Here is an 18233-nt window from a genome sequence, read left to right as displayed (position 1 = left end):
AATGAATTGCAGAACCAAGGAGCTGTCCAGGGGGTTCCAGGACAGTCCCAGGGTACTTTTTTGCAAGTACAGGTGTTCAGGTCCTTAGATTCTGGACAGGTTCCAAGTTGAGTAATTATTTTCTCTCCCGCTGTACCTCCTGCTGCTTCTGGTGGATACGGAATTCTTACTCACTTCCTGCACTCCATGTGGGAGAAGCACTGTGCAGCTGTTAAGCAGCTGCCACAGGCCTCTGCATATATAGTCTCTAAAGCAGTTTTGGATGAAAGGCACTATATAAACATAGTTTATTGTCACGTATTGGCGGCCCTTCTACTTGGTAGGCTTTGTGAGAGTCTAACTGTACATCCAGATGTGTATTCAGCACCACGGTAACAGTCAATCTCTTCCCGCCCTGCTCTTGAAGCCCACTCTGTAACAGTACAGCTCTTACCACCAGCGTCCGTAGACAGAGCGTCCCTGCAGGAGCACGGGGGTCCAAAGCAGCCACAAGATCCCACACTTTGATCTTTCTAAAGACCAGAAAGGGGAGAAAATCCTAGTTGAAAGCAAACTCAAGGGAAGACAAGAACAGCAAAAAATCGGGGCAATAAGCATGGATAGTGAATGCAGCTCACAGAAATCAGGTGACCCCTCTGTCTGGGAGACTGAGTTCTCACCCCCCTCTTACAATAGCCACTTTATATGCCTGGCCTGTTACGGTGAATTTGTCTGGTTCTTTGCTTTATAGGGCAAACCAGACAAATATATAATCAAATAGCCAAAGTAATAATCAACATAAACACATAAATAAAGTGACTGGGAAGAATATTTAGAAAACAGTAAGCAAAAGAGAAGTGAGTATCAACTAAGCAACAAGGCACAGAAACTTAGAGCCAAGGAAGGGTTACAGTTAACATCACAGACGGGAGGAATGACGAAGTAGACTCGGGGAAGGCAGGTGCTAGGTACTGAACCCAGGGCCTTGCACATGCTCAGCACATGCTCTGCCACTGAGCTACCACCTGAGCTCTTAGATTTGTTTCCTAATATTGTCAGCAGACTCACCCGTCATAGGCCCCACTCACTATCCTTTTGCTATCAAATCTAATGCAGCGCACCAGTTCCTCGTGGCCTTCTAATACCCGCAGACACGCGCCGCACTCTATGTCCCACAATCTGGAAGAGAAAACTGAGTCAAGGAAACGTTCATGGATTTTTGTTTTGTTTTTGAAGACTGAGTTTCTCTGTAGCCCTGGCTGTCCTGGAACTCACTTTGTAGAACAGGTTGGCCTCAAACTCATAGCTCATGGAATCTTTTCTAGGCCTTGAATATTACAATGTATTTCATGCATCCTTTAAAAATTCACAAAGGGGTCTAGAAAACTGGCTCAGTGGTTAAGACTTCTGATTCCCAGCACCCATTTGGGTTCATAACTTTGTAACTCCAGTTCCAGAGGATCAAACACACACTTCTGACCTCCTTGGAACTTAGGCACACATGTGGTACAAATACATACACAGAGGCAGCACAGTCATACACAAAACAGAAATATGTTTTAAGCCTGGCATGGTGGCACACGCCTTTAATTCTAGCACTGAGGTAGGCGGATGTGATTTCAAGTCCAGCCTGGTCTACAAAGTGAGTCCAAGACAGCCAAGCTACAAAGAGAAAAACCTGTCTCGAAAAACAAAAACAAACAAACAAAAAACAACAAGAGAAATATATTTTAAATTTTCACAAAGATCAGTCACTCACATAAAAGTATATTATTTTCAGTATAATTTATTTCCTATCTGCTATATAATGTGGGTAGAAAAAAGTGTGTGATTAAAGTATGAGTGTAGGTAAGTGCTTTCAAAACACAATACGTTATGTAAGTCTAAGTCTAGGTTGTTTTTTGTTGTTGTTGTTGTTTTGTTTTTGTGAGACAGGGTTTCTCTGTGTAGCCTTGGCTGTCTTGGACCTTGCTCTGTAGCCCAGGCTGGGCCATGAACTCACAGAGATCTGCCTGTCTCTGCCTGAGTGCTGGGGGGTGTGTGCCATCACCACCTGCTTGAAGCCAGGCTCTTACAGGCAGAAATTCAATATACAGGAAGAGGCTGAGCAACTCAAGACAGTGCTGCTTCCTAACATCACCCCTACGAATGTGACACATGTGTCAGGGACATCTGACTCTCACAAAGCACCTCCACCTCTGTTGGAGGACACCACCCTCACCACTGTCCAGGGCAGCCAGCATATGACAGAAAGGCAAACACAAATCTCAGGAAGTCTGCTGCGATGTTATTATATTTTGTGATATGCTTTAGCCCAATCCCAGTGATTTCTAGGAACGGCAGGTTTGCTATGCAGCATGCCTAGCTCTTCTTTTACCTTCCCTCAGGCATCGTAGGAAAGGAGAGGGCAGATAAAATTTCCAAATTCTAACCATCTTTCTGTCATTCATCTTTGTAAGGGTAAAATCCAAAAAAAGACATAGACTTGTGCAACCTTCATATTTAAAGACAGTCAGCTCTCTGCCTAACTACTGTATTGAAGCAAAAAGTCATGATTTCTAGCAGAGAAACAAATCTTTTTTTTTTTTTTTTTTTGGTGTTTTCAACAACAGTGGCATGGAGAAAAAAAGCCTTTATTTATTTGCATTTTTCAACTGCAGGTAACACATCATCAAAAGGCTTTTCTATGCTGTCTCTCTGGTAGGGCCAACTTCTGACCTGTGCTAGCCACAGAAAGGAGACACATCTGATTATAAACAAGACCAGAGCCTGTGCACGCACGCTGACCAGGAAGGGCGCGGTGCCCTGTGGGAAGGGCGGCTGCGGCTCACCTGATGGTGTTGTCCGATGACCCGCTCACCACCAGCCTGTCTCTGTACTGCAAACAGGCGATCCCCCGCTTGTGTCCATTTAGGGTCCTCACAAATTCACAGGTACTTGTGTTCCACACCTGAGACAGAAAAATGTCAACTGAGCAGTTGATCAGGTACTTTGATTTACAGTAACCCAGGACTAATGCAAAGCTGGCTGCTGTGATACAAGGATTTGTCAAATTGATTCACTCTTATGGAATCAGTCTCCTTTTGAGGGAGAACTGCTGCGCGTGCACACTTGGTGTCCTCCCTAGCTCCTTCCCACCAATTTCGTTAGAGAGATGTATTTATTATTTTTCTGTGTCTGTGTACACCACATGTGTGCAGGGATCCGGAGGCCAGAAGTTGACTTGGCTGGAATTAGAGTTTTAAGTGGTTTTGAGACACTCTTTGCATGCTGACATGCAAATAGTCAGGTCCTTTGCAAAAGCAGCACAGTCTCAACACACTGAGGCACCTCACCAGCCGCTTCACCTTCTTCCTTGAGACAGGGTCTTTGATCACAAAGCTTACTGATCTGGCTGGAATGGCTGGCCAGTGAGCACCAGGGACCTGATGTCTTTCCTGTGTAGCACTGAGATCACAAACCTATGGTGCCACACCTTTTACACTGCTGAATGGGAGTTTTTGTGCTTGTGTGGCAAGGCCTTCATCAGCCTGGCCACGTCCTCAGCTTCACAATTTATATTTTCCTGAACTTAAACTTTCATTTGCTTTTCTCCCACTGGCAATAACTGCCATCATCAGTGGCACTGTTCTCACCTTCCCATGCTGGGTCTTGGGCACACTAGGCAACTGGTCTACCAATGACTTACAGCTCCAACCCATTACCATCGCTTACAGAAATAAGAATGGAATTTAATATCACATTAATCTACAATATTGCTTCCTTATGCAGTTGCCCTCAATCACACTTTTACACAAACTCCTTACTGCAGCTTGGGAGCTCAGTGGACAGCGCCCTATTACCTTGATGGTTCTATCTCCAGATGCAGAAACGATGTACTTGTCATCAAAGTCTACGACGTTGACCGCAGCTCGGTGTCCCACCAGCACCCTCCTGAGGGTGATGTCAGTTGGGGAAGCCATATCCCATACAGCAATGGAACGGTCTTTGGAACAGGTCACCATCATGCCGTTATTGAAGCGCAAGTGCAGAACTGCCTCACAATGGTGAATCAGGGTGTTGAGCATCTCGCCTGCATTCACATCCCACACTCTGAAAAGGACACCGGAAGTTAGACTACAGTGCACCACCTGATTTTGACCATGGAGCTTACCAACAATGACCCCCGACACCTTTTTTTTTTTTTCCTTTCTTTCTTTTCTTTTTCTTTGATACAAGGTTTCTCTGTGTAGCTCTGGCTGTCCTGGAGCTCACTGTGTAGACCAGGGTAGCCTTGAACTCAGAGATAGGCTTGCCTCTGCCTCCTGAGTGCTGGGACTAAGGCTGTGCACCCCCACGCCTTGTTCCCCTTCTTTCATGGCCAAGTGTGCTCTTCCTTTGCAGCCCCAAGGTGAAGCACACCCGGACCATGAAAAATTGGTGAGAGAGGAAAGGCAGGGCTTAGTGGATGCTTCCTGGGGAGAACCTTAAGATGGGAAACCTGGCCAAGCTGTAGTGCTCGGGGATGAGGATACAGACACGACACCTGACAATCTGTCCCAGGTTTTCAGTCATTGTTCTAACAATGACATTCAATAAAGAAGACATATGTAAACTAGGAATTTGATAAAAAACAGCTGTAGTATTTGTCCCAGTGACTGCACCATGGCCAAGATATTCTGCCACGGACTTGATTCTTCACATGAGTAAGGACCCTTGGGTAGCTTGAGAACTGGACCATGACAGAATTACCTTGATCACTCTAATTTGGATATTGGTTTTCTTTTTTAAAACACTTTATTTCCCTTTTCCAGCTTACACTCCTTTTGGAAAGTGATTTTTTTTTTTTTTTTTTTTTTTTTTTTTTTTTTTTTTTTTTGGTGCTGCAGTGTTGTACAGGTCGAGTGCTGCTTAGCACACTAAGTTCTGGGTTCGATGCCAACACTGCCAAGACAACAAACAAGCAAACACCATTTCTCCCCTAGCTTGTAAATGATCTAAGCATCTACAATGCTCCAGCTCCCTCAAGGCACGCCACAGCACAGAGAAGAAGTAACGACCAACAACTGCAAGGATAGGGTGTGCTGTGCCCAGAGGTGAAAGCAGCAGCTTTTCCTATTTACAGGGAATAACTAGAGACTTTAACAACGCAGCTACCTGCCTTCTTTTATTCCAGTGTTTTTCCCCCCAAAGTTACTTTTGATGTATTATGCTTACTAAATCCTTTAGCTTAAGGTGAAATTCCTAGCAGGTTTCCAGCAGTGCTGCTGGTACCCTGAACTCAGGCTACACTGGACTCCAGCAGCATAATGGCTGTGTCATCAAATCACCAAAGCCTCTGGAAATTGAAGGCCCCTCCCTGACTGAACCTCGCAATTAAACACTGTGGGAACGGTAGGGGAGGGGCTGGCAAGGATCGAGCCCTGCTCACCTGTATGCATTTGAAAGAGCTCATGCATGCCCACACTGCAGTTATAATCACCTGGAAGAGAGGCTTCATTCCCTTCCTGTCACTCCCGTGGGGCAGCCTCATGCGGAATGAGAGACTTCCCATAAAGCCGGGGAAGGTTCCTATGACAGGCGCTTCTCCAAACTAAAGTCTGCATGTAGCTTCTGAAACGTGCCAAGGTGGAAACACGCCCAATGGTTCCAAAATCAAGTGCTTGGTTCTAGAGTGACAAGTGGCTGCTCGAAAGCTAACAGTTCATTCTTTAGTTTCAGAAATGTGCTCAGGGAGATGGAGAAAACTACTGTGACAGAAAGTGGAGGAGGGTGTTGGGAGTTCAAAAAAGAGCAGCTGAAATTTCCTACCTGACAGTGGAATCTGACGACCCAGTTATGATCACTCTCTCATCATACTGGAGACACAGGACAGAGCCTGTGTGGCCTGTGAGAATTCGCTTGCATTCCAATGTGCTTTTATCCCAGATCTAGGAAGGCAAAGGAGATCCTTTTGATCAGTGTCATAATGGGGTGCTGTGGAGACTTGCTGTTCTGTACATGATGACCCCCAACATCAAAGCCCAGAGAGGGTGCGACCACATTCTTTCCTCCAGGTAGGGCTAAGCACCTGGATGTGATGACTTCGGTTCTAATGCTAACTTTATCCTTTTCATTAAGGGGGAAGAGTAGCCTATAATTATGAAGGCCAAAATAACAACAGCTTCTATCAGTGCACTTCTGGAAAGGAGTTCCGCCCTGGGACTAGCCATTTGTATGATCCTCTGAGGAGAAGCAGAAACTTGCCTTTCAGGAATGGATTTTGGCTTTGGTACTGGAACCAATCTAAAACTGTCACTTCCTGGAAACATTTGGGTTGGCTTCAGACAGCGTTATGGATGCAGTCACCCTTATCCCCATGCTACGATTCTCAACTGAAGAGGCTTCACTCACCTTGATGGTGTTGTCTCGAAGGCCGCTTACTATTTTCTGGTCATCATACTGTAAACAGTAAACTCCTTTGCTTGTTTCACTTCGGCAGTGGATTCTCTGTAAACTATGCCGTCCACATCTCCAATTGGATTCTATTGTCTAAAGAGAAGGCAAGAACTCAAACCAACGGCTCAGTGTGGTACTCTACGGCAGCAGCTCTCAACCTGTGGGTTGTGACCCCTTTGAGCTGAATGACCCTTTCAAAGGGTCTCTTAAGACCCTTGGAAAACACAGACATTTACAATTCATGCCAGGAATAAAATTATGTTATGAAATAATTTGATGGTTGGGGGCAGGGGAGTCCATAAACTGAGGGTTGCAACACTGGGAAAGTTGAGAACCACTGCTGTCTGGGCTACACACAACTAAACCCTAAAGAGCAGACACCAGTCACGCTGCATGCTTAGGCGCTCCTTAGACACGCAGCGGCCACACCTGCTCATGGCCTTCCTCAAAGGCTCTTCAGCTGCAGAGTGCAAATGCCTCGCTGCTGTTCTCTCCTGTCCTCTCATCTAGTTATCAGTAAACAAATGTTTTAAAACTATACAAAGACTGGGAATTTTCTGCACTTTATCAACCTTACTCTAGTAAATTTTTAACTCACACTGAAAACTTTAATGAGTTTTCTGTAACAATACTGTAACTGAAACATTGCCTACCATTCAGCAAATGTTTGGAAATACATTGATTCTTACCTCAATATCTTGTATAATTTTAGGATAAAGTGCTCTATAAAAAGAGTTGGGAGGAGCATTCTCATCAGGAGGTTTGTTTTTGAATAAGTACTGTCCCCTAAAAAAACAAATATTTACCAATGAAAATCATAAATCCACTTATAAGAACCTTTATATTTTTTCAAAGTGTTTCAGTTACCATTCAACATAACTTCAACTAACTAGCCTGTCAAGGCATGATGGCACGGTGATTTTTAGGAGTCGGATGTCAAAATGTTAAGGTCCTGGAATCTAAGGAACTTGACCAACATTGAGCCCAGTGCAGAACATCAGAGTACCAAGCCCTCTGGGTGTTTTATGTTGACACAAGAATACTTAGAATTCATTTACCGGTCTGCCAGGCTTCTGTACACTTACTGATTTTATTGTTTGATAATAACATCGATTCTTCTGGCCAATAACAATACCCACTGCTTTTCAACCTCGGTGCTGGGGCTTGAACCCAGAACTGTGTGCACATTGTGTACAGTGGCTACCCACTCTACTAGTGTGCTGCCTTTCAGCGAGCACAGGCCTGAATCAAAAGTTGTGCCGGGGTCAGAGGAAGCCTAGCATGCTGGGTAACAGCAATGCTTCTGTCATGGAGATGAAGCTTCGTATTCATCACACGGGGGAAGGTATGCTGGCTGGCTGCTTAGTCACAGGGCTATTCCTCATCACTGTGGCAGGCCTCCAAAAGAGGCAATTTAGTTCACAGAAGAGAAAAAAAGGGCCAAATGAATGTTATGGAGGAAGGAAGAGGTGAGAACAAAGGCCAAGCACACCACACCATCATGTGTGAGGTAGGAGGCTGGCTTTCAGGTGTGCTCCTATGTGCACACAGATGGATTCCCTGACTTTTAGCATGTTAGCATCCCCTTTCTTTTGGCAGCACATCTCTGAATACTCACATCCCAAACTAGACTGCTACAAAAAAAAAAAAAAAAAAAGGTAAATGGCAATCACTTCCTGCTGAGTAAAAAATTTAATTCCTTATCCTGAAGTTAAGAACCCACCAAACACGGTGTGGAAGCTAGTAAAGCCCACTATGGGTGCTCTAACTGCTGTTCTCACTGGCACCGTGCCCTGCCAAGTGGAGACAGGCAGAAATGCCTCTGAGTGTAATCCTGGCACCAGAGAAATCATGTTTTCTCTGGGCCAGTCATCTACTTGTACCTCTATAGCTCCATTACAATATAATTAATTGTTCTGTGTCTCCAGGAGAGCTTCTCCCCTGCCCTCTCCCTAGTATACACCTTGAAAATTAGTTGAGAAAATCTTCTATCAGGAAGGCAACTGGCTCTGATGTCTATCTTAATACAAAAAAGAAACTGCAATGGGGAAGTGAAAAGAACAGTTTTGTTTTTGTTTTTAAAGGAGAATTGTGAAATAGGATACACCAATATAAAGGACAAATAAACGACTTTGAGAAGCAATTCTGGATCAGTGCCATCTTTCTCAACAGTCTGATTATGTAAACACTTTTTTTTTCATGCAGATGAGAAAAACTATTGTTTTTCAGTGCCTACACCGTTCCTGAGATTCTTGACTTCCTCTGAGTCTTCGCGTTTGAGTCTATAAAGGTATTCCAGGATTTTCTTTACATTTCTCTATATCCTCAGAAAACAGGACCTGAATGAATCTCTAATCTTGTTTTCTAACCCACTATCATTACCATGCCTTACAAATGTATATTAATTCCTCCAAGTCAAAGATGCTACAGAGGAGTGGCTAGATATTGAGGACTGGCTTCTCCGTCTGTATCTCTTTTAAGTCAAAATCTTTTATGGTGTATGATCTTTGACAACAGGGACCACTTCTATGAAAAATGCCTGGTACCTAGGAGAATGGGAGTGCCTGATAAATGTGAAATATTAAATTTAGAATGTTATCATAAAATGTGATCTCCTGATTAAGAAAATGGACTTTTCCCAAGTGATCTTTTATCATCCTTTTAAGAGTTACCATTACTGAGCAGAGAGCATTATCTAGTGTTATTTAAGAGAGAAAACTGCAAAGTTCATGTCCTAGGGGCAAACTGTCAAATCCATCTAGGTATAAAATATAACAGCAAAGTGAGTGTAAGTTAAATCTTGGTGACTCAGATTGTTCTAGGAAGACTGTATTTACTTGTATACTTTTGAAAAGAAGAACCTGAAGGCGTTGTCAAAGACAACCATACCGGGAAAAGAACAACATAAAAAGGCTTTAACACAGAGGGCTGGTAAGGATAACTTCAAAAACTGCTAATGAGCTGGGCATAATGATGCACGCCTTTAATCCAGCACTCAGGAGGCAGAGGCAAGAGGGTCTTTCAAATGAGTTTGAGGACAGCCTGGTCTACAAAGTGAGCTCCAGGACAGCCAGGGTTACACAGAAAGATACTGTCTTTGAAAGAAGGGAGAGGGGGAATAAGAAATTGATCATAGGGGCTAGAGAGATCGCTTAGCGTTGAAGAACACTGCCTGCTCTTCCAGAGGTCCTGAGTTCAATACCCAGCAATCACATGGTGGCTCACAACCATCTGTAGTGAGATCTGGTGCCCTCTTCTGTAGTGCACGTGTACATGCAGATAGAACACTGTATTAAGTAATAAATAAATAAATCTTTTTTTTTTTTTTTTTTTTAAAGAAATTGATCATAAATGATTTCATCTGAGGAAGGGAGAACTGGCACATTCCTGCACTGAGAAGGCTGAGGCTGGAGGCTGGCCAGCAAGCTGGACTATGCAGCAAGGCCCTGTCTCAACACTACCAGCACCCAAACACAAAGACAATACACAAAAAAAGAGGTGCAACTATCACCAAGAGCCACCAAACAGACATTCACAGAGCACACAAGTATTTGTATTTACCACTTCATGGGGTTATATCAAATTTTATCAGTGTGATCAAAGACAAGGGAATCTGGTCATAAAGCTGACTGACTTCAAAAGAGTCAGAGGGAGGTCAGAGGCTGAATAAAGAGAACAGTGGTACTAACTGCATGAATAAATCTCAGCTGTATCTTCAAGGACTCTTTTGAGAGAGGGTTTCTCTGTGTAGCCTTGGCTGTCCTGGACTCTCTTTGAGGACCAGGTTGGCCTTGATCTCTCACAGAGCTCTGACTGCCTCTGCCCCCAGAGTGCTGGGACTAAAGGTGCGCACCACCATGCCTGGCTTTCAAGGACTCTTTTAAAAGGTTAAAAAGTGGACTGGGATGTAACTCAGGAGTAGAAAACTTGCCTAACATGTACAAAACCCTCAGTTTGATTCCAGGCATCACAAAATTATTGAGGAAAAAAAATAAAAGCTCTCCCCATCTTTTCAGGGATGGTTTTTATTACTGTCTTCATAACCAACATAGAAGACCCCACTGTTTACGCCCAACCTAAAAAGAAGTCTGCTTTTCCGTTTGCATTTACACATACACACATCTCAGAAGCCCACATCTGCTTCTCTTTGCTTTCGAATAGGTTATCATTTAGGATGAAAGTTACTGTCTTTGATACTACAAATAAAAACAAGGAGTATTTTAACAGGGCATGAAGTCTTTTTTTTCAATTTTTCTAAAGACTTATTTATTCACTATGTATACAGTGTTCTGCCTGTGTGTGCGCACCTGCACACCAGAAGAGGGCACCAGATCTCATTAAAGATGGTTGTGAGCCACCATGTGGTTGCTGAGAATTGAACTCAGGACCTCTGGAAGAGCAGCCAGTGCTCTTAACCTCTGAGCCATCTCTCCAGCCTGACACGAAGTCTGTTTTAGCTAAGAATTGAATTTTTTTTATTATGTACACAATGTTCTATACACCTGCACGCCAGAAGAGGGCACCAGATCTTATAATAGATGGTTGTGAGCCACCATGTGGTTGCTGGTAATTGAACTCAGGACCTCTGGAAGAGCAGCCAGTGCTCTTAACCTCTGAGCCATCTCTCCAGCCCCAAGAATTGAATTTTTAAAATTGAGAGTTAAGGCCTGAATTATCTGGAGGAGAGTTTCTTTGCTTTACTAAGGTATGGAGAATCTCTTTAGATCCTGTAAAATTTCCTCAAGTAAGCTGTGTATTCCACTTCTAAAGCTGGTCTTGGCTTCAGCAAATGATGAACTGAAGACCATACATGGTAAACTATCAGAGTAAGAAGGCAGTAAGCAAAGGCAGTTTCTACGTTCAACATAGGAAGAAAGATTTAAGGGGAAAAAAGTTAGAAAAAAATAACAAGTTTACAGTCATATAGCAAGAACACTGCTAGCATTTGGATCCCTGGCCTGGATGTGAGAATAAAGGTTTTTAAGTCTTCCTAATAGTTCACATGGCAGAAACTCCCAAAGCGCTTGCCATAGTACTCAGGTCAACATACTCATGAGTTCGTGAATTTCAAGAACACCAAAGTTCTGAGAGCGGCAAGCATAATTTTATGAAAATTTGAAGGAAGGTTGCTCTGTGAGTATTCCTCTCTCTCTTTCTCCTGCCTCGATTTCCCTCCTGGCTGGGATTTACAGGCATGGACCACCATGCCCACCCAGCTAAATGAAGATTCGCTTTTGCTTATAGCACTGAGGACACTGAGACCAAAACCTTGTATACGCAATGCAGGCGCATGCAGCCCTTAACTATTTTTACACTTGTTTGAGACAGGGTCATGCTACAGAGCTAGGGTGGGTCTCATGTGTTAGGCCCCTTCCCTCTGCTTAGAAACGCATGCCCTGAAGCACCAACGTGAGCTTTCCTTTAGTAATCTTAACTACTTGAGGTTGTATAGGACTCCATATAAAACCAGACCAAAAAAAAAAAAAAAAGTTAATTCTGAAGGCAATAATTGGGCACACACATGCTTATTATCATTTTTTATCAAATTATACTTAATAACTTAATGAATTATTCATACCTGATTTTCTTATAGGGACAGTCTAGAGACACACTCTGACACAAAATTCTAAAAAGAAAAGTATCTTCAAGAAGCTTTAATGAAATAGTGCCATTGTGTTCAGAGAACAAGTCTTTTAGGCCACTGACTACATAAGGCCTTAGGGAACTCATAATTAAACACACAAATTTAAAGAAACATACAAGTTTTAAGAAACAATGATTTTTACTAAATCCCACTTTTCATTCTTTCCAGTAGTTATAATTTTATACTACTTGGGCATGAAAATGGACTTTTGATTCCAGAGGTGACGAGACTAACTAGAGTTGGGGACTCAACAGAGAAAGTCGTGTGAAGAAGGACTATTCCATTTTCCCCAGAAGAGGAGGAAGCAACAGCGGATACTTTCTCCCTGATTCAAAGCTATCCTTCCTGCCTTAAAAACTGCCCCTCAGCCTTCTGTCCAGAGAGTAGAATGCTTGAGTCAGGAGGGTGGTCAGCTTTCTTTGGCAAAATATGTCATCATGTGATTGACGGGCCAGGAGAAAAACTACTGAGTACACAGACAACAATTCTGTACTTTCAGCTGAAACTCGGCACAGTAACTACGCAGGATGTGAGTGGCCTCACTGGCTCCCGGCACGCGCGGTGCTCAGCGACCAGGACCGGGGATGCTGCATGAGGAGGAAGGTTAAAGGCTCACCACCCTCTGCGCTCCGCCAGGCCTCGCCACAGAGAGTCTGTCCTGACCATCCTCTCGATGAGCTTCTTCCATAGCATGCCGTCCGACGTCACACGGTACCACTCCTTGCACACAAGCTCGGCAGCACACAGAGATCTGGCGTCCAAGTATGACAGAATGTTCTCAGCAATATGGTCCAGACCCCGTGCTTCAGTGAGGGAGAAAGCAGAGAGAGAACAGAGGGGGTGCTGAGCAATTTTTCACGGAAAGCCCTTTAAAGGAGCAGCACATGCTGTGAGATGAAGGCACACCACCGTCCCCAGTGTGGTTCAAACAGAGACTGGGGTAAAATGAGTGTCAATAATTTTTCCATAAGGTTACAGAATGAACAGTATTTTCCATCTTCTGTTAGATAAGGAAGTTAAAGCTAACAACCAGCAACCCCCCAAGACATTAAAAATAAAAAGGAGTCCAGAAAACAGTTCACATCCATCTATATGGATTTCAGCACTAGGGGATGTTCTACGATAGCATCTCAGACTCAGTGATTCAGACCCCGAAATCCTGATATTAGGTCCATTTCTCATTCTGTTCTATTACTGCTGCAGTTCCAAAGCTATTCAACGAAAGAAATGTCCTTTAAATGTGCTGGGGAGAGGCAGCGAGTCAGACTGTTCTGGGATGTGGAGTGTGGGCAGGCGCACAGTCGAGGGGTAAACATGTGCAGAACCGCCCCGAGAGGAGAGACACGCGGCGATATTAAGGTTCAAAGATGAGTTTGAGTGCATGTGTTTAAAAACAAACTGTTTTCCTGCTCTAAAACCTAAGAGACAGTTGACCAAAAAACGAAAAACAAAAAACAAAAACCACTTTACCAATAAATAACAAAGGTAGCATTTCAAAGGAAAACAACAAGCTGACCTTGTGTGCTCCCCAGTTCAAACTCCCACCCAAACACGCCTGTCAAACAGTATAGCCACCCAAACAGAACTCCTGTCATTGTTGCTCTGCGGTCATAGGTCAGAAACAAACACTGAAAACTAGTCGTCTTTGAGCTCTTCTGAGGCTCAAAGGTTGGGAAGGATTTGCTCAGTCTGTCTTCTGCAGGCATGAACTAGAAAGAACTGACAACATGCATTTTCGCTTGCGTGTTTCCCCTGAATCATATGGAGACACACTTGGATGCCATTAGCAACAATCCAAATATGCTTATTAAACATTATTCTAATTATAAGAATTGTATGGATATCTGTCATTTTCCAGCAGACTTGGAAGAGAAAGCTTTAAATGGATCTTGTTTGGCTGGCATCACATGTTCATATTTAAGCATAAGCAGATGGAGGCATCCATCACCTAATTCTTATTAAAGGAATATGACTATAAGCCAATTAATGATAATAAACAGTTCTTTATACAAAATACAATGATGTCATATTTCCTGAACTTTTTTATATTCAAACTTTCTACAGTATCCGAAGTTTGCAAAAGGCGTTCTTACATTTTTAATGGCTACCATCAAATCACTCCTGATCTTTTACAATGTACCAATAGTAAGTCACTAGAAGTAATTTCACCTAACACTCCAAACAGAACCATTACATTAATGGATTATAGGCAATTTTTGAAGTAGTTTGGTTTACTAAATGCAGCCAGATGGTGTAGGTTTAGAAATTTAGATGGCTGTTAAACACTGGATGTGATTTAGTACCACATAGCCTGGTCAGCAGATACGCACTAGGGATCAGTATTAGGCAAAATACACTGGTCCAATCAACTGCGGTTCAATTCTTAGTGTCTAAGCTTGAGACAGTCCCATGTCACAATGATTGGGAAGAAAACAGCAATAGGTATACTCAGATTGTACAAAGAAAACTGCTTGCCTGCAGCTAGAAAAAAAGTCCAGTATGTTGCAAGGGGACAAAACCTATTCTATTTAGCAAAGAACACAGGCACAATTCCGTTTTAAAGTGGTTACCCATTATATACAAATAAACATTAAGATTTAAAAGGTAATTAAGTTTAGAAAAACAAAATTTTAGAGAAATAGCTGGCAAGGACTAAAGAAGGTAGCAGTGCGCAATTCTGAAGTGGCTGCCAGCTAGAGCAACATTCTTAGAGGAGAGCTGGTCAGCAGGGACCAAAAGCCCTTTACAGCGAAGCCAGCGGTGGAGGTGTGCCGCTGCAACCCCAGGAGGATGAGGCAGGAGGAATGGTGAACAGTCCAAGTTACACGGTTAAGACCCCACCGCAAAAGGAGAAGAAAGTCTTCACGAAGTTCAGCTTCAGAGCAGTAGGTGAAAGGTTGGCAAAGGGCTTGTTTGGCACTGGGTTCAATTTCCAACACCAAAACCCAATATACCCATAAACTAACAAAACAAAAACAAACAAACAAACAAAAATCATACCACACTGAAATTCCTCATATTCTTTATATAGCAATTCTACTTTGGGTGTTTTCTTCTGAGACTGTCTATAAGATTAATGCATAAAAATTTCTACCATGGTGTAATTTATTCAGGAAAAAAAGATTAATGAAGGGGTTAAATAATGTGTTCACCACTGTAAAAAGTATTAGAAAAATTATACAATCTTTTAAAAGAACACACACTTAGAAATATACCTTAACATATTTAACAAAAATATACTGGAAGAACATATGAAGAAAAGTTTTAAAAAACAGACTCCAGATCTATAGGGAGATAAACACATGATTAGAACTTTATAAGAAAAACAATATATATTGGGACAAACAAAAGGCTCTCTGTGTAGTGGACTTCTGGGAAACTATATGTTTTTTTTGTATTTTATATCTTGAGTGTATGTGTATGTTCACATGTGTGACTGGAGATCAGTGAGCCCTAGGGATCTGCCTACATCTGCCTCCCCAGGCTGGGACTGGAAATAAACGCACCCCATCTTTCAGCTTCCTTATGTATTCTCTGGGGATCAAACTCATATCCTCAGCTTGTGTAGCAAATACTCTGCCTACCAGCTGAGCTAGTTCATATAATCATAAAAACCAGTCAGAACAGAAAAACACCAGACAAGACCTGACAGTCAACAGTAACTACAACGATTTCCCTAATGAATGTGAAGCCCATGTATTTCCCATGCTTTGCAGGGTTCTAGATACCTCCATTAAAGATGGGTGCAGACACTCTAGAGATGTTACTTAGTGACAGAGTATTTACCTACTTGCAAAAGATTCAGGGGTCACTTCACATCTACACACACGTCACCCTTCCAGGGACTGGGGGTGCGGGTCAGCAGCAGAATGTTTGCCCTCTGCAAACAAGATCCTGGCTTGAGCCACAGAAAATTATGGTATTTTCAAGTATCTCTTGTGTATGCACATGTGTGTGCATGTGTGACACACACAAATATTGAGATATTATTTCTAAAATACTAAAGAATGTTTTAAAACTAATTCCTACAAATCTAAGTATTTTGTCATGGGTGATGATGTAGGAGGAAGCTGATGTAGGAGGACCGTGGTTTTTTTAGCCAGCCTGAGCTAGGCAGAAAGACTCTGTTTCAAAAAAAGAAAGAAACATATATTTTTATTGTTAAAATTGCCATTCAAATCCAAGTACATGAAAGAAATTGAAAATAAGATACATTTTAAAAGTCATGCCTCAAATCACATAACACTTAAGGGAATAAAAAACCAAAACATAGATTTGGAACTGCATATAGGTTAAACACAAGGAAACAAGGAAACAAAGTAAAATGCGATTTTAATTTTGCATTTTGGTCTTTCTTTACTGTGATGAAGGCATAACTAGTGATTTGGAGTGTAACTATCTCATGAAGCAAGAATTTAATAATTAATTTACCTTTGTTTCTGGTGTGTCGGTGTTGTGCCTGCATGCACATCTGTGTCAGATCTCCTGAATCTGGAGGTACAGACAGCTGTGAGCTGCCGTGTGGGTGCTGGAAATTGAATTCAAGTCCTCTGCAAGAGCAGCCAGTGCTCATAACTACGAGCCACCTCTCCATCCCCGAAACAAAACTTTTAGAAAGAGAAATGAAGCCAGGAGTGTTCCATTTGTAGTCCCAGAACTTTCAGGGCCAAGGCAGAAGGATTGCTGAGTTTGAGGCACGTCTTGGCTACACAGTGAATCTGACGCTACCTTGGGGTAATGGAGGTTATTATGTGAGAGGAAGAACTGGGAGGAGTAAGGCCGCAGATCCAGTTCCATTATTGCTAGAGCAGATTAACTAGACAGCACAAGGACACACACATACCTGGCAGAGCAGTTATGAAATCCCTCTGGAGCATAGGCTTCAGATAAGAGTTGATGTGCCCATGTTGGTAATGACACATTTGGGATATGAGGTGCTCTACGAATTCCACTTGATCAGACTCTGACCACTGCTCAAAGTACTTGACGCACAGCTCCTTCTCCTTCTCATAGCTTGCTGAGAGTTTCCGCTGCTTGGGCACGATCATACTGGAAGTGCCATTGGCAAGTTTAGTCTATAGGAAGGGAGGGATTAAATGAAACATTTAACAGTAAGCATTGAAAATGAGGAAAACAGTTTAATTTTCTGGTGTGGTGTGCTAATTTGTATCTTTACAACTGAGTTATTCTTATTAGATTTACTGTAATTGAGTATTTATGAACCATAATTAGGTGGAAAGCCTTACAAATACCAGAGAAAGGTGGTAAATCAGGTATACTATGGGAAGACCAAACACACATTTTTAAAAGCTCACACACATTCTTAATTTATGGAGATTGTACAGATAGAAACCGAAAGCCAGAAGTATATAATTATTACTGGTAAACAAAGAAGTTATTTTGCTCTTTCTTGTTTATAACAGTTATCGGACATTTAGATAATTACTTACTTGTTCACCATTTATTTTTTTTTTAAGTCAAATAAGGTCTTCCACAAAAAGAAAGACCAATGACTATTTAGAGACCTCATAGTATCTTTGTAGATAAAGCCTGATAACTCGTACGCTCAAATTAATCTTTTTTTTTTTTTTCCAAAAATCCTATCTTTATAGTTATCAAAAAATGAAAGGCTGAGCTGTGTATGGTGTAACACACCTGTGGTCCCAGCACTCAGGGAGGCAGAGGCAGGAGGATCGCTGTGAGTTCAAGGCAAGCCTAGTCTACAAAGCAAGTCCAAGACAGGCAAGGATACACAGAGAAACCCTGCCCTGAAAAAAAATAAACGAACGAATGAATAAATGAATGAATAATTTAGGGGCTATTTTGTAACTGTCACTTAAGCTTTTACTGTGTATCTAACACTGTTCTAGATGCCAGGAATACAATAATAAACAAAACAACTGAATAGCATCAAGAACATATATTCTAAGTTAAGAGGCCTATTATCACTTACATATGTAAATAGTGCTGCTGAGAAAAGCACAACAAAATAGAAAGGGGCTGAAGAAAGGACTTAGTGGGTATAGGTTCTTGCCACAATTCCTGATGACTTGAGTTTAATCCATGCAAGTCACGTGGTGGAAGAAGTGAATGCGCCCCTACAAGTTGTCCTCTAACCCCTGCACACACACACATATACAATGCACAGATGTAAAAATAAAACTGTAAAAAAGACAGAAGAGGGAGTATGTTA

General features: G+C 42.2%; 1 protein-coding gene across 10 annotated transcripts in view; it reads right to left on the bottom strand.

Annotated features, from left to right (window-relative positions):
* Btrc (beta-transducin repeat containing E3 ubiquitin protein ligase) overlaps positions 1 to 18233 on the bottom strand; it is a 166238-nt gene that overhangs the window by 12306 nt on the left and 135699 nt on the right. For 9 of the 10 annotated variants that reach the window (XM_021649848.2, XM_021649863.2, XM_021649880.2 and 6 more), the window contains 9 exons: positions 16884 to 17115; positions 12657 to 12843; positions 7086 to 7182; positions 6352 to 6489; positions 5770 to 5888; positions 3822 to 4071; positions 2811 to 2929; positions 1048 to 1158; positions 434 to 512 (listed from right to left, as the gene is read on the bottom strand). In XM_021649848.2, the coding sequence (XP_021505523.1) occupies positions 434 to 512; positions 1048 to 1158; positions 2811 to 2929; positions 3822 to 4071; positions 5770 to 5888; positions 6352 to 6489; positions 7086 to 7182; positions 12657 to 12843; positions 16884 to 17115 (1332 nt within the window). The remainder of the gene's footprint in view (positions 1 to 433; positions 513 to 1047; positions 1159 to 2810; positions 2930 to 3821; positions 4072 to 5769; positions 5889 to 6351; positions 6490 to 7085; positions 7183 to 12656; positions 12844 to 16883; positions 17116 to 18233) is intronic. The other variant, XM_060390476.1, reaches the window with a different exon arrangement.

Source organism: Meriones unguiculatus, chromosome 1 (genome assembly GCF_030254825.1).
Source record: "Meriones unguiculatus strain TT.TT164.6M chromosome 1, Bangor_MerUng_6.1, whole genome shotgun sequence".
NCBI lineage: Eukaryota > Metazoa > Chordata > Mammalia > Rodentia > Muridae > Meriones > Meriones unguiculatus.
Note: the sequence above shows the minus strand (reverse complement) of the source record. Positions and strands in the feature narration are given on the sequence as shown.